At 46.6% G+C, this 24,473-nt stretch overlaps 2 protein-coding genes across 2 annotated transcripts in view; one reads left to right on the forward strand and one right to left on the reverse strand.

The window, feature by feature from the left end:
* ntrk3b (neurotrophic tyrosine kinase, receptor, type 3b) overlaps positions 1-6,742 on the forward strand; it is a gene marked incomplete at both ends in the record, with an annotated part of 18,857 nt that extends 12,115 nt beyond the window's left edge. Inside the window, 6 exons of the mRNA XM_084475858.1 lie at positions 852-1,043; positions 1,614-1,744; positions 2,478-2,650; positions 3,813-4,056; positions 5,331-5,489; positions 6,557-6,742. Of these exons, the coding sequence (XP_084331984.1) occupies positions 852-1,043; positions 1,614-1,744; positions 2,478-2,650; positions 3,813-4,056; positions 5,331-5,489; positions 6,557-6,742 (1,085 nt within the window). The remainder of the gene's footprint in view (positions 1-851; positions 1,044-1,613; positions 1,745-2,477; positions 2,651-3,812; positions 4,057-5,330; positions 5,490-6,556) is intronic.
* An 8,133-nt stretch (positions 6,743-14,875) lies between these two features.
* zdhhc1 (zDHHC palmitoyltransferase 1) lies at positions 14,876-22,529 on the reverse strand (the record flags this gene model as incomplete). The annotated part of the gene is made up of 9 exons (XM_084475859.1): positions 14,876-15,288; positions 17,163-17,203; positions 17,945-18,027; positions 18,845-18,957; positions 19,541-19,696; positions 20,591-20,715; positions 20,991-21,092; positions 21,558-21,733; positions 22,314-22,529. The coding sequence occupies 9 exons, from the start codon at positions 22,527-22,529 to the stop codon at positions 14,876-14,878; spliced, it is 1,425 nt and encodes a 474-aa protein (XP_084331985.1).
* Between the last annotated feature and the right edge of the window lie 1,944 nt (positions 22,530-24,473).

Consider the following 24,473-nt stretch of genomic DNA (forward strand, 5'->3'; position numbering starts at 1 on the left):
GTATATCTGGTGTATATCTGGTGTTTATCTGGTGTATATCTGGTGTATATCTGGTGTTTATAAAACGGGTGGCTTAAATCAAGCGATCTGATTGGTTTCCAACTGTTGTATGTTGAGCGTATTACACACAGCTATGACGCCCGTTCAGTTTACAGAGTTCAGTATCACTCCGCGCCTAACTTGAACTGTTGTTTATTTATATATAAAAGCGATAGCATAGTTCGCTGAAGCCTAAAAACATGTTGATTGCTGGAGAAGGTGGAAATGTTGTAAAGCAATAGGCACGCGGTCGGCAATTTAGCCTACTATCGAGTTCGAGTGAACTCAATAGAAGGCTAAATTGCCGGCGAACCAAGCTACCGTCTCTAGCCTTCTCTCTGAAGGACGCTACAGTGTGTTGCATAGCAACCACCGTACACTTTGCCGGCAGCCAGGAGGGACTACTTTTTTGTGTTCGTTAAAAAAAAAATGCTTTTCCGACTTTCTAGCTTTTTCAAAATTGAGGGTGTCTTTGACTTTCATTTCGCCATATTTATGTAACCGTTTTATAAAAGCAATAGATCACTTCAGTCAGTGGTATACGGTCATTATACCACAGTTAAGGGGCGTTGTCCGTCCCGACGCGCAGCGGAGGGACGGCGACCCCCTTAACTGATAATGACCGTATACCACAGCCTGTCGTGATCTATTGCTTAATTATCTGGTGTATATCTGGTGTATATCTGGTGTATATCTGGTGTATATTTGGTGTATATCTGGTGTTTATCTGGTGTATATCTGGTGTATATCTGGTGTATATCTGGTGTATATCTGGTGTTTATCTGGTGTATATCCGGTGATCTCTCCCCCAGGACCCGTTCCTGTCATCCATGGTGACGAAGACTCCGCTACTCCTCTTCATCACCTGAACCATGGGCTCCTTTCTCCGTGCGCACTGGAGGCGGGGCCTGATGCTGTCGCTATGGCAATGACTCACATCCCTGCTGAGCAGTCTCAGCAGCTTCAGAACTACTACAGACCCAGCAGCTCTAGCCCTGCCTCATGTCAGTCTCTCTCTCTCTCACACACACACGCACGCACGCACGCACGCACGCACGCACGCACGCACGCACGCACGCACGCACGCACGCACGCACGCACGCACGCACACACACGCACACACACATACACATGTATGGGAGGCCAAAAGGGTCACAAGTACTCCTCATTGTAGATGTGTATTGATGTGTGTGTGTGTGTGTGTGTGTTTCTGTGTGTGTGTGTGTGTATGTTTCTGTGTTTCTGAATGCATGCATGCGTGCATGTGTGTGTGCGTGCATGTGTGCGTGCGTGCGTGTGTGTGTGTGTGTGTTTCTGTGTTTCTGAATGCATGCATGCGTGCGTGTGTGTGTGCGTGCGTGTGTGCGTGCGCGCGTGCGTGCGTGTGCGCGTGCGTGCGTGTGTGTGTGTGTGTGCGTGCGTGCGTGTGTGTGCGTTTTTCTGTGTTTCTGAATGCATGCATGCGTGCGTGTGTGTGTGTGTGCGTGCGTGTGCGTTAATGCGTGCGTGCGTGTGTGTGTGCGTGTGTGTGTGCGTGCGTGCGTGCTTGTGTGTGTGTGTGTGTGTGTGTGCAGTCGTGCCACACATCCAGAGGCGGGACATCATCCTGAAGCGGGAGCTGGGGGAGGGGGCGTTCGGGAAGGTGTTCCTCGCTGAGTGCTACGACCTCCACCCCACCACGCCCAAGACCCACGCCGCCGTCAAGGTACACACACACACACACACACACTGTCTCCAAATACTAGAATCAGAAATATGTATGTGGATATACATTCACATTTGGGGCATTTAGCAGACGCTTTTATCCAAAGCGACTTACAATAAGTACATTTGTCATAAGATATAGTGTGAAACAATTAGTGCTGTCAGTGAAACGTGTTATTAACGGCGTTAACACAAACCCATTTTAACGGCGTCCATTTTTTTATTGCGAGATTAACGTCCTCTTTTTTTTTTTTTTTACCCTTTTATTGATGGACAGTGTTACATTGTGTGAGAGATTATTTGCTCCAAGTGTGAATTACTGCACTAGGTGAGAATGTTAGTGTGAAATTGAACACTACAGTATGTGCCAATGTTGTTTTCAATTTAAAAAACATTTGCACAGAGCAAGCCGATCCACTTTTCCATGTGGATAAGAGAATTTAAATGAGAAAAATAATGGGACAAAAAGAAATGAAGGGTCATTTAGAATAGATAAAAAAAGTGTTATTAATTGCGATTAATCGCGAGTTAACTATGACATTAATGCGATTAATCGCGATTAAACATTTGAATCGTTTGACAGCACTAGAAACAATATATCGCTGTTGGTACGGTAAAGATGTTCATAGAACCGAGTGCTAAGTACTAACAATCGCTAGGCTAACCCAGTACCTGTATTTGTTTATGTATGTATTTGTATACATTCATGTGTATTTGCGGGGTTGACCCCACAGACCATCAGAGAGCCCAGCCTGTCCGCCAGGAAGGACTTCCAGCGCGAGGCCGAGCTGCTGACCAACCTGCAGCACGACCACATCGTCCGCTTCTACGGCGTGTGCGTGGACGGCGACCCGCTCATCATGGTGTTCGAGTACATGAAGCACGGCGACCTCAACAAGTTCCTCAGGTACCCGCAGCGCTAGGCTGCAGCGCTAGGCTGCACCGCTAGGCTACCTCAGCTAGGCTACACCGCTAGGCTACTCCGCTAGGCTGCACCGCTAGGCTACCTCAGCTAGGCTACACCGCTAGGCTATACCGCTAGGCTACTCTGCTAGGCTACACCGCTAGGCTGCACCGCTAGGCTGCACCGCTAGGCTACACCGCTAGGCTACCTCAGCTAGGCTACACCGCTAGGCTACACCGCTAGGCTGCACCGCTAGGCTGCACCGCTAGGCTACCTCAGCTAGGCTACACCGCTAGGCTACACCGCTAGGCTGCACCGCTAGGCTACACCGCTAGGCTACCTCAGCTAGGCTACACCGCTAGGCTACCTCAGCTAGGCTACTCCGCTAGGCTATACCGCTAGGCTACTCTGCTAGGCTACTCCGCTAGGCAAGGTTACAATGCTAGAACACACCGCTAGGCTACACCACTGGGCTAGGCTACACCACTGTGCTATACCGCTAGGCTACACCACTGGGCTAGGCTACACCACTGGGCTAGGCTACACCACTGGGCTAGGCTACACCACTGTGCTATACCGCTAGGCTACACCACTGTGCTATACCGCTAGGCTACACCAACATAATGTGACACTAGGCTACACTGCTGGGCTAGGCTACACCGCAAGTCTAAAACACCACCACAACACACCACTATGCTCGAGGTTTGGACAGTAGTTGTGTGTGTGTTCCGTGTGCAGTAGAGGGTGTGTGTGTGTCTGAGTTGTGTGCAGTAGAGGGTGTGTGTGTGTGTGTGTGAGTTGTGTGCAGTAGAGGGTGTGTGTGTGTCTGAGTTGTGTGCAGTAGAGGGTGTGTGTGTGTGTGTGAGTTGTGTGCAGTAGAGGGTGTGTGTGTGTGTGTGTGAGTTGTGTGCAGTAGAGGGTGTGTGTGTGTGTGAGTTGTGTGCAGTAGAGTGTGTGTGTGTGTGTGTGTGTGTGTGTGTGTGTTCCGTGTGCAGTAGAGGGTGTGTGTGTGTGTGAGTTGTGTGCAGTAGAGGGTGTGTGTGTGTGTGTGTGTTTTCCATGTGCAGTAGAGGGTGTGTGTGTGTGTGTGTGTGTTCCGTGTGCAGTAGAGGGTGTGTGTGTGTGTGTGTGTTCCGTGTGCAGTAAGTGCGTCTCTGTCTTGCAGGGCCCACAGTCCTGAGTCGGTGGTGCTGGTGAACGGGGAGCCGGCGCAGAGCGGCGGCCACCTGGCCGTGTCCCAGATGCTGCTCATGGCCTCGCAGGTGGCGTCGGGCATGGTGTACCTGGCCTCCCAGCACTTCGTCCACCGAGACCTGGCCACGCGCAACTGCCTGGTGGGCGACGGCCTGGTGGTGAAGATCGGGGACTTCGGCATGTCCCGGGACGTCTACAGCGCCGACTACTACAGGGTGAGGCCCCCGCGCGCGTGCGACGTCCACCGGGGTGACCGGACGTCGTCCCCCGTTTTCAGTGACCTGTCCCCGGGTACGGCTGTCCCCGGAAATGTCCCCCCCGGATTTGACTGCGACTGAAAGATCGGAACCCCCCCCCCCCCCCCAGTCAACAATCCTGTCCTCCGCCCGCAAACCCCGTACACCCCCCCCCTCCCCCGTTAACAATTCCGTCCCCCCCCCGTCCCCCCCCCCCCAGGTCAACAATCCCTCCCGTCCCCCCCCCTCCCGTCAACAATCGTGTCCGCCAGGGTAAGGGCAGTGTCCCCGTTTCAGTTATCTATGACAAAAAAACGACATATTTGGACGCTTTTGCACCACAGAACCCAAAATGTCCCCGGATTTTGTCTCAGAAATCTGGTCACCTTATCATACACGGTAAGGCCAGAGTCAGCACCTCTTATACACGGTAAGGCCAGAGTCAGCACCTCTTATACACGGTAAGGCCAGAGTCGGCACCTCTTACACACGGTAAGGCCAGAGTTGGCACCTCTTATACACGGTAAGGCCAGAGTCAGCACCTCTTATACACGGTAAGGCCAGAGTCGGCACCTCTTACACACGGTAAGGCCAGAGTCGGCACCTCTTATACACGGTAAGGCCAGAGTCGGCACCTCTTATACACGGTAAGGCCAGCGTGAGCACAAATGCCACACAGTAAGGATTGCATCAGCATTAGCAGGTTAACTGCATACCCCACTTAACCATCTACATTGTCTTTTCTTATCTGTTTCTTATTTCTTACTATTTTTTTATTTTTTATTTTTTATGCGTTGTACGGTGTCCTCGAGTGCCCAGAGAGGCGCCTTTAAATAAAATGTATTATTATTATTATTAACAGTTAGGTTAATGTTCACGTTCACACGGACTCATGGTCAGCGTTAGTACAACTACTACAGGGTAAGGTTAGCATCTGCATTAGCATAACGACTACAGGATAAGGCTGGCGCTAGCGTGACCGCTACATGGTAAGGCTAGTGTGAGTGATGAAACTGGGGTTAGGGTTAGAGTTAGTAAAAAATAATGACACATTAAATATATTTACTGTGTATGTTTGTGTGTGTGTGTGTGTGTGTGTGTGTGTGTGTGAAATACATGTGAATACCCTAACCCTAACCCTGGCTGACAATGTGTGTGTGTGTGTTAACATTCAATTCAATCTGGAAACCTTTACGCGTTAATTTTGTTTTAACGCAGATGAACTCACTTCCTCTCCTCTCGCCCCCTTCCAGGTGGGGGGTCACACCATGCTTCCTATCCGCTGGATGCCCCCGGAGAGTGTGCTGTACCGGAGGTTCACCGTGGAGACGGACGTCTGGAGCTTCGGGGTCATCATTTGGGAGATCTTCACCTACGGGAAACAGCCCTGGTTCCAGCTGTCCAACACTGAGGTACAGGACAAGTTATTTGTGTATATATATCGTCACCCTCTTAAAGTAATGGCCTCAGTCATACTTTCAAGTTGTTCAAGTTGTTCAGAACAACTTGAAAATATGACTTAGGCCATTACTTTAAGAGGGTGACGATGTGTATAGTCTCTCTCTCTCTATAACTCACACCCAGATGAAATAGACCCATTTGACAGCGTTTAGCTCCATTCACCGCCATGTATTCTACTGTCCTCTGCCAATGTCTTTCTCCGGTCACATGACGGTACTGGCATAGCTCTCTCTCTCTACATTTACATTTACATTTAGGGCATTTAGCAGACGCTTTTATCCAAAGCGACTTACAATAAGTACATTTGTCATAAGAAGTGAAACAATATATCGCCGTCGGTACAGTAAAGACGTTCATAGAACCAAGTGTAAGTACTAACAACCACCAGGCCGACCCCATTCCCCGTACACAGCAGTGATAGCTAGGCTACTGCAGATGCTACACAACTAAGTACATGCTACACAACATGCATGCACAACACAATTAAGTACATGCTACACAATTAAGTACAATGAATGAATACAAACCTGCATTAAGAGCGTTCATTAGGTGCCAGGACGTACAGCAGACAATAGTGCAACAGACAGATAAGGGACTGAACGGCTGTGGCTAGAGTCTCTAGAATAGCACAAGCCGTTTCTCAATTCGCGTTCTCGTGTGTTCTCGTGTACTTGCGTTCTCGATAAACGTCATCAGTGGTAGCCCAAGCACTGTTCCAATTCCAAGTACGCGAGAACGCGAGTACTGTCGTAAAACCCGGAAGTGTTCTCGATGCGTTCTCGATGAGGCCGTTCTACCGAGGATGCATCGGAGGTGACTCGTGTGGACTTGGGACCGTTAAATATCCCAGAATGCATCATCGAGTCCGCTGCTGTTCCAATTGCAGGTGCGTACTCGCGTTCTCGGAAGTCTGTACTTGAAAGTCCGGACTTGCCAAGTACGTACTTCCAAGTCCGCGAGAACGTAGTCCGCGTACTTGGTATTGAGAAACGGCTACAGTCTCTGTTTCTCTCTCCAGGTAATGGAGTACTTAGTGCAGGGGGCGGTCCTGGACCGGCCGAGGGCGTGTCCTAAGGAGGTGTATGACATCATGCTGGGCTGCTGGCAGACCGACCCGCAGCTCCGACTCACCATCCAGGAGCTGCACCGGCTGCTGCTGCTACTGGGGAAGACCTCGCCCAACTACCTGGACGTCCTGGGCTAGAGCCAGCCCGGGCTAGAGCCAGCCTGGGCTAGAGCCAGCCGGGGCTAGAGCCAGCCCGGCCCCGTCCAGTCCTCGTCCCGCTCTAGTCTGGTCTGGTTCTGGTCTGGTCTGGATTGGTCCCTGGCCTGGTCTTTCCTGGTTCTGGTATGGTCGCAGTCCTGGTCTGAACTTGACTGGTTTCACTCGGACCTGACACCAGCTGCGCCAGCTGTTGAAAAAACCACAGGATGGAACTCAAGTGCCTGTAAGACATTTGGATACCTCAGGATTATGAAGAATCGTAAAAAACGAAAGTTTTGTTGATTCTCGTAGAAGAAACAAGCGGAAGTGGATTATTTTCTTAGAACCGGTCTTGAAGGGTAAGGCAGTGCAATGCATTGACTTTAGAAAGAAATGTTGCCCCCTTTTTTCGGAATTGACAAGATAATTATCGCAGCTCTCATTCACTTGAAAACTCGATTTTTGGAAGCAAACAAGTCCCGCCTGTCAAGTTTAATGCTGTCTTATTTTGGTCTGTATTGGAAGATATCATGTCTTCATACAGATGGTACTGCTATTAGTTTGTTGACTTTGCGCCGGCACCGAAGGACTTTGCCATTTTTCCGACCAAAAGCCCATGCTGACATATCTTGGCGTAACTCCTGACTAACTCCTACAACAGTTTTGGAGGAGCAGGCTGATGTGGGTGAGAGCTTCTCGCCAGCTTTTGAGGTATCTTGATATTTCAGAAATACAGAGCAGACATTTTCCTATTCACTCCAACTTTTCTCAGAACTCGAGATAATTATCTTGTTCATTCAAGAAAAACAACAAGGCCAATTTTTTTTCTCAAGTTCTGTGCAACTCTTCATCAAGGATATCTGATTGGCCGTACTGTCCGGGGCGATGCTGTAGGGGTTTTCCTTGTCATCACTTTCACATTTTTGTGGTTTTCCCCTGTTGGTCACAAAACCCCAGAAATGCAACTTTGTGTGTGCGTGCGTGTGTGTGTGTGTGTGTGTGTGTGTGTGTGAGTGTGTGTGTGTGTGCTTTTGTTATTTCAAACATTTTCTGTTTAATTTAATCAGATTCCACCAGCAGCTGTATGTCTAGAGGAGGAAGCGAAGGAGGAGGAGAGGGAGGAGGATGTAGAGAATGAGGAGGTAGGGGAGGAGGTAGGGGAGAGAGAGGGGTCTAGTGAATTGAACCTCTGATTCTAACTTTTACTCAAAGGACGTTTAGTTTGTTTTTGTTTGTGCCTGTTTTTCAATTGATAGCGCTGAGTGATCACAACGTATTTACTAAACTGCATCTGCACTATCTGTTTCCTTTATTAAAATAATTAATTATTCAGTCAATTACCCTTCCCTGTCTTTCACACACACACACACACACACACACACACACACACACACACACACACACACACATAAATACATTTAATGTGTAATTTATTATTTGTTTGTTATTAAATGTTATTTCAACAACATTTCAAATGTAATTTCTTATTTATTTTATTTCAACATTTCAAAAGTAGTGTATTGTTTATTTTATTTCAACATTTGAAATGTAATTTATTGTTTATTTTATTTCAACACTTAAAAGGTAATGTATTAATTATATTTCAACATTTAAAAAGTAATTATTTGTTATTTTACTTCAACATTTAAAACGCAAATTATTGTTTGTTTTTGTTCAACATTTAAAAGGTGATTTTATGGATAAACTGAATTTTGTCAAATACATGCAGTACATTCAAATACACAGTTTATTTAAATGCACACTGTATATTGAAATACAAGCAGTACATTCAATCCCTCCTAAATCTTTGCTTCAATGTGATTCTCTTAAAAAAACCTCAATCCGCACCCATTCAGCCTGATCTCATTTCTGTTTCACAACCACATCCCTCTCCTTCTTTCTTTCCCTCTCTCACACTCTCCCTCCTCTCCCTCCTGGTGAACCAGTGGACCAGCTGCTCAGTGATCAGTGGCTCAGTTGCACTGATCTGAAGGAGGAGATTCTCCCTGTTCTCCATGTCCAGGACGGGGAACCCAGTGTCCGTTCCCTTGGTTACCATTTTGAATTTCCTCCAGTCCCAAATGGCGATTCCTCAGTCTCCCCTGGGAAGCTCTTTGCCTCCTTCTTGACGGTTTTGATTATGCTGCCATCGCAGCATGAGCACATAAAATGCAGGTCTCTCGGGACATACCACTGTAGTCAGTTCTTGCCTGGTGCCCACGCCTGGCATGAAGACTCCCTAGGTGGGTGTGAATGCCATCATGGGACCTTCCCCTTGGTTCTTCAGGCCCTGAGATCTGAGCGCTCCACATTCACCATACCCGACGAGTCCATACCCGAGTTTGAGCGGGACTGTTATAAAGGAAAACTGCCTTTATCCTCTCCATCAGCTAACTTAGTTAGAAAGCTCCAGGCACTAGCCCACTGAGCCTTCGCTGGAAAGCCGAAAACTCATATGTGACTCTATTGCCAAACACAGATTTCTGCAATAAGATATTGTCAATCAGGTGGACAAATTGGCTATGCCCTGCCCCCCCTTAGTGGACAGAAGAGAGAGAACACCTTTAATGCCGTGATGTGCAGACGCTCAGGCTTTCTTCCTGAGTGTTGCTGAAGTGTTCCTGAGCAAGACACCACCTCACCCGAACAACACCGACGAGTGTGAATGTGAATGGTTGTAAGTCGCTTTGGATAAAAGCGTCTGCTAAATGTAAATTAAAGATACGACCTCACAGGAGCTATTGAGGCTGACGGAATACCGTAAAGGAAAGTTTAACGTCTGTCTCTGTCTGTCCTCTCGATTCTCACACTATGGTCTAATATCCAAATATAAAACTATCGAAAGATGAACTAGTCTTCCCATGTTTAATTGGTCGTTGATGAAATGTCTGTGTTAACCATAAGGAGCAGTACAAATACGTATATTTTATCTTCTAAAATGAAAAGAGAAGTGTGTGCGTGCATGGGTTTGTGCGTGCTTGTGGTGCGTGTGTTTGTTTGGACCTCTGTTGGGTTGCGAGTCTTCGACCCAACGTGCGGTTAGTATAAAAGTAGAAATAGAGTGTCTCAACTGAAAGGTTTCAATATTTTATCGTGAGCGATGGAGCCTCTGCAAATAACCCACGGACATACGGAGGGCGAGGAGGAGGAGAGATGGACGCCTTTAAGAGACACATTTAACTCCTTCTGTCCTGCTTGGACAACATATAGCTCTTTACATAATACCCCCCATACTCCCATGCTACTTATCCAAGCCTTTTAGTGCTGCAAAATAATGAATGATAGTCTAATCAGTGACCTATTTAAAGATGCATTCTTGCAAGAACACATTAAACAATTATCTTTTTTTTTTATATGGAGAACATAATTAAACAGACGAGGGAAAACATGTATAAAATATACACTTAAAAGAGTACATTTGTAGTTGGATTTACAAAACTATTATTAAACAGCTCATTAAAAGAGCCATTTAAAAAAAGGTTCAAAGAATGAATCCATTATTGCTAGTTCAATTAGTAAAACAGTAATGGCTCTTTTCACCCTCTTTTAAAGGGATGTTGACAGTTCATTTCCCATGCTACTTTAACAAAGACATGCCTTTAATAGTGAGTGTTAATAAAAATCCATTAATAATGGACTCTTTCTGTGGCCAAACCTCGTCCTCCATTGACCTGCACAGAGAAACAGAAATATCTAGATACATAATAAATGTATCATCTGCAGAGAAGCAGAACTCTGTAGAGAGCAGAATGGTTTCATGAGGTTAGCTGTTAGTTAGTTGGTTAGTTAGTGTACGCTGGAGACTTCAATAGTCATCATACAGATTGGGGCTACAGTAGCTCCAGCACTGATGGCGACTTCCTGGTAGACTCGGCCTCTACTGCTGAGGCGACACTCCTATACGATCCCAAGGAGCCGCGCACTTTCTACTCTGCACGATGGAACAGCACCACCAATCCAGACCTGGCATTTGCGAAATGGCACAACAACCAGCCATTCCCTGTCAGACACATCCTTGACATGTTCCCCCGGTCACACCACCGACCGTCACTCATCACCATCCCATCCCTGGTCCAACCAGTACAAGGGAGGGATGTTAAGAGGTGGAACTTCTGCAAAGCAAACTGGGCAGGCTTCACCACACTAGTGAACAAGGCAGCTGCTGGCCTACCACTCCCATGCCATAACAACCTAAACGATGCCTACAACTCGTACTGCAAGATGCTGCAAGCCACCGCCAAAAAGACCATTCCACGCGGTATACGCAAAGCCTACGTTCCCTGCTGGGATGTTGAATGTGAAGACCTGCTTCGCACCCATGCAGAAGCACAAGCCAGCGTAGACAGGGACAAAGCAGCCGACGATCTACTCTGCAGGCTAAACGAGAAACGGAGGCAACGATGGACAGAGACTGTGGAATCAATTGACTTTACACACTCCAGCCACCGGGCGTGGCAGACCATGAACAAGCTGACCGGAAGGTCAACAACCCCAGTACAGTGCCCCATCACTGCAAACTCCATCGCGTCACTTCTGCTGAGTAATGGCCGCTTCACAAATGCAGACAAGGACTTCGCCAGGAAAACATCGGCAAGAGTCCACGAGCTGTCCAGGGCCCCAGGATGTAATTCCAACCTATCCACTGATTTCACAACACCAGAAATCGAACAGGCCACCCAACGCCTGAAGACCGGTAAGGCACCAGGTGTTGACAGCATCCACCCGGAGTACATTAAACACCAAGGCAAGAAGGCAACCGAATGGCTGTGCTCCTTCCTCTCTACATGTCTCCAACATTTAAAGCTGCCAAAGATCTGGCGCAGAGCCAAGGTGATCGCTCTTCCAAAGCCAAACAAGCCAAATGATGACCCCAAGGGATACCGTCCCATCTCATTGCTCTGCGTCCCATACAAGCTCCTCGAATGTCTTATCCTGGCGCGTCTCAACCCAGTGATCGACCCCCAGCTGCCCAAAGAACAAGCTGGCTTTCGAAGCGGTATGTCCACAACAGACCAGGTGACCCTTCTATGCCAAGACATAGAGGACAGCTTTCAGTCAGGAGAGAAGGCCGGCACCGTTTTCCTGGACCTCACAGCCGCATATGACACTGTCTGGCTACGCGGACTACACATGAAGCTCCTGGAAACCATCCCAGACAAGCACATTGTGAGCTTCATAATGGAGATGCTGAGCAACCGCAGCTTCCGGCTACACACCAGCAACGGCCAAAGCAGTAGAGTGAGAAAGCTCAAGAACGGTGTCCCACAAGGCTCAGTGCTGGCACCTATGCTGTTCAACATCTACATCCACGACCTACCTATGCAGACGATCTGGCCATCCTACTGAGCAAGCCATCCTGGGAAGCAGTAGAGGAGGGCCTCTCTGAAGACATGAACATCCTGTCTTCATACCTGAAGAACTGGCGCCTCAAGCTCAGTGCTGACAAGACCGTATCAACAATGTTCCATCTCTATAATAAAGAAGCGTCCCGCGAAATGAACATCACGGTTGACAACACCCGGCTACAGCACCAGCCCTTCCCCACATACCTTGGCGTGAAACTTGACAGAACACTGTCATTCAGACAACACCTGGAAACGGCCAAGGCAAAGACAACCTCCCGTGCCGCTCTCATACGGCGTCTAGCCGGCACCACATGGGGAGCCTCCACACAGACGCTGCGCATTTCCACCGAGGCCCTGGTGTTCTCAAGCGCAGAATACTGTGCCCCGGTCTGGTGCCGTGGCCCCCACGTCCACAAACTGGACACTGCCCTTAACACCGCCCTACGGACTGTCTCCGGATGCCTACGAGCCACTCCAACCAACCATCTGCCCGTCCTCGGAGGAATCGCCCCTGCAGAAGTCAGGCGAGAAGGAGTCATGCTGGCTCTTGCCCGAAAGGCACAGGCGAGTGAATCTCACCTCCTCCACAAAACCACCAGAGACACCACAGCGAATGCGCCTCAAGTCCCGACGCCCCTTTGCCATACACGCCCAAGAACTGCTCCGGAAAATACCAGCCGACACCTGCAAGGCTGCCTGGGTCAAGGCGACATGGAGGGAGCAGTGGAGGTCAGCAGAACCATCTCGGCTACACCATTACATTAAAGATCCCACAGACGTTCCTGGCCAGCACCTACCCCGAAAGCAGTGGACAACCCTCAACCGCCTGAGGACAGGTGTGGGACGCTTCGGGGCAGCAATGCTGAAGTGGGGCATCACAGACAGTGCCCAATGCGAGTGTGGAGACCCAATACAAACTGTGGAACACATCCTAACCAGCTGCCCCAAACACCGGCCCCCGAGGTCTAATTGACCTTGATTATAGGACGCTGGACTGGCTCGCCTCAACAGAATTGAAGGTCTAAGGACATACGACAGAAGAAGAAGATGAGGTTAGCTTCATGTGTGTGTTGTGAAAGTGTTGTGCAGCCTCAACTCTGTTACACAAAAAGGTTCACACTAAAGTTTGATCACTGATGTCCTTGGTCTGGTTTTGAATTCTCCACTGGACGGTAAATCATGTTCTTTTTTTTAATGATAATAAACACAATGGGTAAAAAAACGTTTTAATGAATCTGAATCATCAATAATAACAGTTAATTATCATCTGTTAAAACAGTTGAAAAGTTCCAAGAAAAGCTTTCTAGTCTCTGAATGATTGCAGAGTGTGTTTTAAATTACACTAAATGAAACCTTTTAAATATTAACATTTAAAAAAACGTGCACAGGTATAAAACATGTGTTTATTAATAGACACATAGGTATAAAACATGATATAATATATATTATTATAATATAATACATTATTATAATATATATTATAATAAAATAAAGAAAAGACTCAACAGGATGCCAGTGCCTTCACCAGAACTGTGAAGTCCCAGGGGTCTATGATCAGAACGGTGAACACCTATTGTCTATGATTACCACCTCTCTGATGCAGTGAACGGCTCTCTGATGCAGTCTGTGGTGAACACGTATCCACAGAGAGCTTCTCCACTCAAAGTTCATCAAAAGGTTGCCAGAAGGTTCGTCAGCATGTTTCTGGGCTTCCAATTGCAAAATCTACAGGATACTTCTTTAGGAACTATTGGCAGTCTGTAGAAAAACGTGAAAAACGTGTATATTGTGATCCGTTGTGCTCGTCTATACTGATGAGAAAGAGAAGGGCGACAGAGGGAGAGAGAATAGAGATGAAAACATCCAAGTGGTCGGTCTGAATAACCTCCTGTTGGGTGTGGGCCGCTGGTTCAGTCACCAACTGACTGGGGTTAGGGTTAATGTTGGCTGAGGTCAGGGGTCAGGGTTAGGGTTAATGTTGGCTGAGGTCAGGGGTCAGGGTTAGGGTTAATGTTGGCTGAGGTCAGGGGTCAGGGTTAGGGTTAATGTTGGCTGAGGTCAGGGGTCAGGGTTAGGGTTATTGTCAGGGTTAGGGTGCAGGCCAGGGGTCAGGGTAAAGATCAGGGTAAGGGTGAAGGTCAGAGGTCAGGGTGAGTGTCAGGGTTAGGGTGAAGGTGAGAGGTCAAGGATGCAGGCCAGGGGTCAGGTTTAGGGTAAGGGTGAATATCAGGGTTACGCTGAAGGGCAGGGGTCAGGGTGGGGGTAAAGGTCATGGTTAGGGTGAAGGTCAGGGTCAGGGTGGGGGTAAAGGTCAGGGTTAGGGTGAAGGTCAGGGTCAGGGTGGGGGTAAAGGTCATGGTTAGGGTGAAGGTCAGGGTCAGGGTGGGGGTAAAGGTCATGGTTAGGGTGAAGGTCAGGGTCAGGGTGGGGGTAAAGGTCAGGGTTAGGGTGAAGGTCAGAGGTCAGGGTGGGGGTAAAGGTCATGGTTAGGGTGAAGGTCAGGGTTAGGGTCAGGGTAAAGGTCATGGTTAGGGTGAAGGTCAGGGTCAGGGTAAAGGTCAGGGTTAGGGTGAAGGTCAGAGGTTAGAGGTCAGGGTTAGGGGGTAAAGGTCATGGGGTTAGGGTCAGGATTAGGGTCAGGGTGAGGGTCAGGGTGAAGGTCAGAGGTCAGGGTTAGGGGGTAAAGGTCATGGGGTTAGGGTCAGGGTGAGGGTTAGGCTCAGGGTGAAGGTCAGAGGTCAGAGGTCAGGGTTAGGGGGGTAAAGGTCATGGGGTCAGGGCCCGGGGGCTACGCCAGAGAGCTCCGTCCAGAGCTCTGGACGCGCCAGCCTGCGGGCTCCCCGGGCTCCCCGCTGGCCTGGCTCACGAACACGGCGGGGGGCTCCGCGGGGAAGGCCTCGCGCCGCGCCTCGCGGCTCCTCCTCTTCCTCTTGGTGAAGCGGGGCAGCGGGGGCCCGTAGGCGGCGCACGCCGGGAGGGCCCGGGCCCCGGAGGAGGAGCAGGAGCCCAGGCGGGCCAGCGCCACCGGGATCTCCTCCAGGGACTCCGCCGAGTCAGAGTGGTACTCGGCGGGGGGCCCCGCGGCCTGCAGCGCGGCCCGGGCCCCCGGGGGCCCCGGGCCGCTGGGGGGGGCCCGCGGGGCCGGAGCGGCCTTCAGAGGGAAGGCTGGGAGGGGCGGCTCGGCCCCCCCGCTGAGCTCCGCTGGGGACACATCAGGAACCTCAGTATACACAGTATACACACAGTACATTATTATAATTAGATTAGTATACACACAGTACAGTATATTATAATTAGTATACACACATTATATTACATTATAATTAATATACAGACATTACATTAGATTATAATTAATATACAGACATTACATTACATTAGATTATAATTAGTATACAGACATTACATTAGATTAGATTATAATTAATATACATACATTACATTATATTAGATTAGAATTAGTATACATGGACATTACATTATTATATATTAGATTATAATTAATATACATGGACACACATTATTATATATTAGATTATAATTAGTATACATGGACATTACATTATTATATATTAGATTATAATTAGTATACATGGACACACATTATTATATATTAGATTATAATTAGTATACATGGACATTACATTATTATATATTAGATTATAATTAGTATACATGGACACACATTATTATATATTAGATTATAATTAGTATACATGGACACACATTATTATATATTAGATTATAATTAGTATACATGGACACACATTATTATATATTAGATTATAATTAGTATACATGGACACACATTATTATATATTAGATTATAATTAGTATACATGGACATTACATTATTATAGATTAGATTATAATTATTATACATGGACGTATACTGTATTACATTATTGGATATTATTATTATGCAATATTATATATTACTTTTATTATTATATATTAGCACTACATATTATACATTAACATTGTTTAACATTGTTTTTAGATATTAACATTATTATATTCATATTATATACTCACAATATAATCAAGAACATTGGGGTATAGTATTATGCATAAACATTATTTTTATATGATTTTATTTGATTATAAATCCACATTAAAAACATTATTATACATTAATATTAGAATATGTGTGTGTGTGTGCGTGTGTGTTACTACCAGGTGGTGTGTGTGTGTGTGTGTGTGTGTGTGTGTGTGTGTTACTACCAGGTGGTGTGTGTGTGTGTGTGTGTGTGTGTGTGTGTGTGTGTTACTACCAGGTGGTGTGTGTGTGTGTGTGTGTGTGTGTGTGTGTGTGTGTGTGTGTGTGTTACTACCAGGTGGTGTGTGTGTGTGTGTGTGTGTGTGTGTGTGTGTGTGTGTGTGTGTGTGTGTGTGTGTGTGTGTGTGTGTTACTACCAGGTGGTGTGTGTGTCTCTGGCGCTCGGTGAACCTTCCTCTTCTTTTTCTTCTTTCTCTGTCGAGGCACAAACCATCACAGCTTCATTAACTCAGCCCTTAACCCTCGAGCTTAATCCTCACCTTTAACCCTTACCTTTAGCCCTAACAACTACAGCTTTTTCTTCATTAAGCCCTTAACCCTAACCATAACCCCCAAAGCTTTATTCATTAACAGTAGTCTCACAAATCTGACTTTAGATTAACAATCTAAAGTCTGACAGCAGAGCAGCACAGATCTGAACCGGCTTTATCGTCCTCTCTCCGTGTTTGCTTTGACAAAATCCTGCTGCTGGAGGCAGCGATCAACGGCAGGGATTACTGTCTCAACGCAAACGCCAACTCAGTCAGCGCGTCAACATTTCCCAGAGGGGAGCCCCACAAACACCATGTAGACTGAACAATGTAGGAATACACGTATCAACATACCCTTCTGTTAGCTGCTACGCTGTCTTCAACCAGTTGGAATAAACCTGTCTTCAACCAGTTAGGATAAACCTGTCTTCAACCAGTTAGAATAAACCTGTCTTCAACCAGTTAGAATAATTGATGCGAGAGAGAGAGAGAGAGAGAGAGAGAGATAATCACCTGTGTGTGTGAAGTGGTTTTCTCTTCTTCACCTCCACTGGATATTCGTTTCATCTCACCATTCATATGGAACCTGATACCCACACACACACACACACTTTAGAACACTATATGAGGTCATACTCCGCCAATCTTTACATAAACTGCAATTTACTGATTTTCTGATGTCTTTTAAATGGTTACTGGGACGGGGGCCGTACAAATCGAGTGTCATTATTATTGAGAATAGGGGTTGTATCTAGACATGTTTGTATCTACATTTACTGGAGAGAGTGGAAAAATGTACTGGCCAAGCGATTCTTTAAATAAGCAACCCGCAACGCAACGGTCAAATCGATGGTCTTCATTTTGGTCCTGAAACAGCGATGCTTTAGAGTGACACTTTAGAGTGATACTTTAGAGTGACACTTTAGAGTGACACTTTACAGTGATACTTTGGAGTGATACTTTAGAGTGACACTTTAGAGTGAAACTTTAGAGTGATACTTTAGAGTGATACTTTAGAGTGACACTTTAGAGTGACACTTTACAGTGATACTTTGGAGTGATACTTTAGAGTGACACTTTAGAGTGACACTTTAGAGTGAAACTTTAGAGTGATACGTTGGAGTGATACTTTAGAGTGAAACTTTCACATGTGAAAGTTTCACTTTAGAGTGATACTTTAGAGTGATACTTTAGAGTGACACTTTAGAGTGAAACTTTCACATGTGAAATACCCGTTGGTATATTGTGGACATCGGCACGATATACACGACAGGGCCTCGACCAATCACGGCGATGTACCAGCAGCACGCGGTGAGGCGAGTCTTACTGTAAACTGTCGGGCGGGGCCAGGGTCCGGGGCTGGTCCACCTCGGGGTTGGTGTAGCCCAGCGTCCCAGAGTAGCTCAGCTCCTGAAACACACGTTCAACCCCATGAGGACGCAGGGCTACTGGGTGGGCTGGTAGTACTAGGTACGGTGGAATGAGGGAGTACTAGTGTCTGTATGAGGTAGTGCTAGTGCCAAAGCCACAACACAACTGCATACACCACAACACAACTGCATAATCCACAACACAACTGCAGACGCCACAACACAACTGCATACACCATAACACAACTGCATAAGCCACAACACAACTGCATAATCCACAACACAACTGCATAATCCACAACACAACTGCATAAGCCAGCTCACAGCAGAAGTGAGCATCAATGAATGTTGGGAACAAAATGGGAAAACTGGCTATTGCCGGCAGACTATTATTATATATTCATTGAGCATAGTAGTAATGTGCATAGCCTAGCTTTGCCTAAACATTTCTAAGTGGAAAGTTCTAGCCTGTGAGATTTCATAACAGATTACGATATAGGCCTATTGCCGTTTCAAGGATTATTCCCGCATTCTGAAACGGCATTCTGCAGTTTGTGTGGCAATAACATGAAATGACGCCAAGAAGCCTGGCACAAAGGAAGGTAAAGTTTTAAGAGATTATGTATTTTGGAATGAGCTCCAGGCTATCCACATTCTACTCTGTAGGACTATACAATGACAACATGGACGACAACAGTCAACATTTCTTGTCAACATCCGTTGTGTTCTTTTCACATTTGTGTCGTGGAGTGTTCAGTTGTGTTGTGGCTTTGGCGTTTCAGTGCCTGTATGAGGTAGAACTAGGTAGTACGAGGTAGTACTAGGTAGTACGAGGTAGTACGAGGTAGTACTAGTACCTGTATGATGTTGACTGAAGGCGTTCTCGTTGGCGTCTTAGCGCTGCCTGCTCTGGTTCCCTGGCGGTGGCGCTGTTTCACGATGTACTCATAAGTACTTAACCTGTTCCACACTACACACACACACACACACACACACACACACACACACACACACAAATTAACAAATTACACATTATACTCGAGTGGAAACAGGCTAAGTGCTTAGCCTGTTTCCACACAAACACACACACACACACACACACACACACACACACACCTTATTCATTGAGTACAAAAAATAAATCTATAATAATAATGTAAATTGCCTCTGTGTACAGTGGGCACAGTACACAATACAGGCCAGCACAGCCCACTGTAGTGTTGGTCAAATGGTTGCAATCTGCAGCCTCACTGCTAGATGCTACTCAATTCTACACACGCACACACGCGCACGCACACACACACACAGACACACACACACGCACGCACGCACGCACGCACGCACGCACGCACGCACGCACGCACGCACGCACACAGACAGACAGACAGACAGACAGACAGACAGACAGACAGACAGACAGACAGACAGACAGACAGACAGACAGACAGACAGACAGACAGACAGACACACACACACACACACACACACACACAGACACACACACACGCTATCAGACAGACAGATGGTCAGACAGACAGCCGTATGGTCCTCACTGAGGTACATGTGGAAGCCCAGCAGGTGGCCCAGCAGGGTGCAGGACAGCAGCCCCAGGCCGATGGTGAGAGCGGCCAGGCTGGGGACCACCGGGCCCGCAGAGTCCACGGGCGTCAGGGGCAGGAAGACGAACCACAGCCCCGTGTCGTTGGTCACTAGAGAGAGAGAGAGAGAGAGAGAGAGAGAGCGAGAGAGAGAGAGATAGAGAGAGAGAGAGGAAACACATACATATGGAAATATGTATATATAAATATCAATATATATATATATGATTTGTGTGTCTATGATTAATATGATATATGTATTTAGTAACTATAAATAAACATCATTGAGATAGTATGTGTACTTGTAATAAGCCATATCGTAGGGGCACGGCCCACCGAAACAGAACATGACTCAGTTATTGTACAGTGAAGAAAATTGAATAAATGATTTAATCCATGGTGTGCACACACAGTGTCGCTCAGAGTCTGAGGTTAAGTCAGGGCTGGTTCAGGGCAAGTTTAAAACAAAGACGATAGCCTGCAATCCACAAAAAGGACAATAGGCCTGACTTTGTATCTGTTACGTAAACGTGTAAAACGTATAACCCTGTGACAAAACATAGCCGGCCCGTTTCATTTACGTGTGTCTTTTGCATTTGTTCTCTCGGTTAATAGAAGGTTCACTGTTGAATTTGCAACACGATTTGGATATGCAGTTAATTCGGCGGGTCTCGGACGAATCAACAAACTATGCATAGGAAAACAATGGGCCCAGTCACGCTTTGAATTCACGTTGATCGACTCATTATTTATTTTGCCATATGTTGCTGAGATATGAATTCTTTGCTGAAGTTGTGCTTAATGATTTGTGTATAATAATTAATTATATTTATGTTATAAAGCAGGCACTTCTGTTGTGTTTATGTTTCCATGTACTGCTGGAAGCCAAGCTATCAGCTATTGTTCATTGTTTTAAGAACACATGGAAAATCTAAAAATCAAATGAAAATAGGTAAGCATTTATTTTGTTGATGTATGGCGTCCGTGCCAAAAACCTGGACCCACCTTGGAAGTGTGTGTCTGTGCGCAGCTGGGATGGATCCAGGAAAAACTGAACGAAGACATAGGTGGCACTGACCAGCACCAGACAGATCCCCAGCAGGGCGGAGATCACGCTGTTCAGGAACAGCCTGGACAAAGAGTCAGTTAAGGGCTCCGTTCTCCAACGCTTAAAAATTGTCAGAAATACAATTGATACAAAACATTACATTTACATTCCAACACATTTCAGAACACACGATTAAGAAACGAGATTAGACAGCACGTCACATGCACTCGAGGGGGTTTTGGTTAGCCTGGTTAGGGAGAATTCGACTCTGGACAGAGAGAGGCTCTGGTTAGCCTGGTTAGTTATAACAGTGTTTACTACAGTGGTTTGTAGTTATTACAGTAGTGTGCTACTCACTTGTAATTCCTTCTCCCCACACAGTTGTTGAGCCACCTGCAGTGATGGTCGAAGCTTGCAACACATTTGTTACACGAGCTGCAGTGCTTGGACTTCGGACCGCTGTAACACAGAACTATGGTTACTACATCAGAAATAACGCCTACAGAACCGCTGTGTTCACGTAACAGAGACACTGTAGGAGCAGAACAACCACGAGCATTACCAGAAACACATCAAGAAGAATCACACCCGTATTTAGGATTACATTATTATGATGAGCCAAAGGCTGTACGTCCAGGATAGAGTTGAGTTAAGATCACGATAGATACTTTAGTATGTGGGTGTTACACATATTGAACATTTATAGTTCTTATGACAAGCTCACACTTCAGGAACATAAAATCGTTACAAAATCGGGTCAGAGGAGAGCAGGTGATTATACACTAATAAAAACACACATCTATATATTAGATTCCTTTACTACCAAGTCTGTTAAGTTGCCACTTAATTCTACACACTACACCTTTATTGTTGAGTCACCCTCTGCATTACACAGCAGGGGTACATCACAAGGGCTCTACTCACACATCGACCTGACAGAGGTAGCAGTGGCAGTTCTCGATCACATGGGCGTGTCTGGACCGGTCAAAGACAGGCACAGGACCCCTGGTGGTCTTCCTCCTCACGTTCTGATCCGCGGGGTCCAGCGACACGGCCATCACATGGACACACAGGTGGCCGACGAACATGATGCCCGTACACTGGAAGGCAGCTCAGGACGGAACAGAACCAACGCAGCCCTACCTCCACTCCCCTTCACTTACTGTACACCAGAAGGCGGCTCAGGGTGGTGTTGACCTTCCACCCTACCCCCCCTCCTCATCTCTCCACCCTCCCTCCTCATCACCTCCCTCCGTCTCCTCCCTCCGTCACCTCCATCACCTCCTCATCACCTCCCTCCATCTCCTCCCTCCTCATCACCTCCCTCCATCTCCTCCCTCCTCATCTCCTCCCTCTTCATCACCTCCCTCCGTCTCCTCCCTCCTCATCACCTCCCTCCATCTCCTCCCTCCTCATCACCTCCCTCCATCTCCTCCCTCCTCATCACCTCCCTCCATCTCCTCCCTCCTCATCACCTCCCTCCATCTCCTCCCTCCTCATCACCTCCCTCCATCTCCTCCCTCCTCATCACCTCCCTCCATCTCCTCCCTCCTCATCACCTCCCTCCGTCTCGGGGTACAACGTGGTCCTCGCGCCTTACCTCAAAGTATACAATGTCTCTCCTAGCTCCTAACCCTAGATAATACAACGTGTCCTAGCTCCTAGCTCCTCGAAGGATACGATGTAGCCGGCCGGCAGCCAGTGTGGCGGCAGCAGGGGGATGAAGATCCCCAGGCTGGTGACGGCGAAGAAGAGGTAGAGCAGCCAGGCCAGCAGCTGGAGAGGGTGGGGCGGCCAGCTCCACCCGTTGGTCCGGGAGCAGAGAGCCACCTGGTCTCCTCCGCCCGCCTCGCTTACTGGGGAGGTCCGGTTGGGGTTCCTACTGCACACGTCCATCGCTTCAGCCAAACCAAGACCTCCACCCTCCACCGCATCGCCCTTCGTCACCGCCCTATCGTATCCAGCCTATAAGATCTATACCCTATCCATCAGCCTGCATATATATATATATACCTATATATTTATAGGTATATATATATATATATATATATATATGGATCTGTATATATCTCTATATCGATATCTATATATATATATATATAGGGCTATATCTTTAGATATATACCCTATCCATCAGCCTGTATATATATATATATATACACCTATATATATAATGGTATATATATCTATCTATGGATCTGTATCTCTATATCGATATCTATATGTATAGGGCTATATCTTTAGATCTAACCCCTATCCATCAGCCTGTATATAAATATACCTATATATATATATAGGTGTATATATATATATAAATATATATATATATATATAGGTATATATATCTCTATGGATCTGTATATCTCTATATCAATATCGATATGTATAGGGCTATATCTTCAGATCTATAAATTGCGAAGCCGCATCCCCGCTGCCGTCATGACCGCAGCGTCACCGTAATAACAACGACTCTCGGTGAACGTAATCGATATAATTTAGTATTGATGATCGGAAGCGTTATAGATGAACTCAGATCTCAGACCTGATCCGTGGCCGCTAGCTGGAAGAAGCGGAACGTCCCTCTGATCGATGCTATTCTGATCAGCCCGCGCTAATCGATACGTGTGAGTTACATAGTTTGAAGGTGTGGATTTAGCTAAACTAGTAACCTCGGTTATTAGCGTTGGTTAGCGCGGTTATTCTGTGGTGATACTAGTTAGCTAGCGCTAACAAGAATGCTAACGGGCTAGCTAGCGTCTCTCGCGTCTGTGTACTGTTTCCGTGGCAACGAACCGGACTAGGGCTGGTTGCTGATTGGTTAGCCGATTTATGGTGCGTTCAAGTTCTATGGGATTTAAGGGAACTACCTCCGAGTTCGACTTGAAACTTCCAATGATTTTTTATCTTCTAGGAAGATCTGATATACCGATATGTTGCCATGATACATGATACATGATACATCCATATCCCACTGGCGGTAAGATACACAGAAGTGACTGAAGAGAAGGCCTACACAAATGGCTGAATTCAGGCGTTTGTGTTTGGACTGTTCAATGATAATTCACTGTTGTCAGGCGTAGCTTTTGCTTTGATACTTAAGTGTTTCGAAGTGTTTTTAAGTGTTTTTTATGGAGGTAGATTTGTGTCTTTATTATGCAATCAAACAGAATAGGTTTGAGAGCAAAACTTTCCACACTGCAATCAAAAAATAGATTTGAGAGCAAAACTATCGACACTGCAATCAAAAAATGTTTTATTGCAAGTAAAATAAATGTTTAAAAAAATGTATAAAAATGTATTAATGGGAATCTAAAAGTTTTGTTTGCAAATCCAAAAGTTTTGTTTGTGAATCCAAAAGTTTTGCTTGCGAATCCAAAAGTTTTGCTTGCTGTTGAGCTGAATCTCGTGGGCGGGACCTACGCCGAAAGATGTAAGACACGTCTCTATTGGCCAGTCTCGATCGGAGTGACAGCTTGGCAACTCCGCTCCTGAGTCCCGCTCGGTCTCATCATGGACTTCAAAACTCCCTCTCTCGTTACTAACTGTGGATGTTGCCAAGCTGTCACTCCGATCGAGACTGGCCAATAGAGACGTGTCTTACATCTTTCAGCGTAGGTCCCGCCCACGAGATTCAGCTCAACAGCAAGCAAAACTTTTGGATTTACAAGCAAAACTTTTGGATTCACAAGCAAAACTTTTGGATTCGCAAGCAAAACTTTTGGATTCACAAGCAAAACTTTTGGATTCACAAGCAAAACTTTTGGATTCGCACAAAACTTTTGGATTTACAAGCAAAACTTTTGGATTCACAAGCAAAACTTTTGGATTCGCAAACAAAAC

Source organism: Micromesistius poutassou, assembly GCF_964030765.1.
Source record: "Micromesistius poutassou genome assembly, chromosome: 12".
In the NCBI taxonomy this organism is placed as follows: Eukaryota; Metazoa; Chordata; class Actinopteri; order Gadiformes; family Gadidae; genus Micromesistius; species Micromesistius poutassou.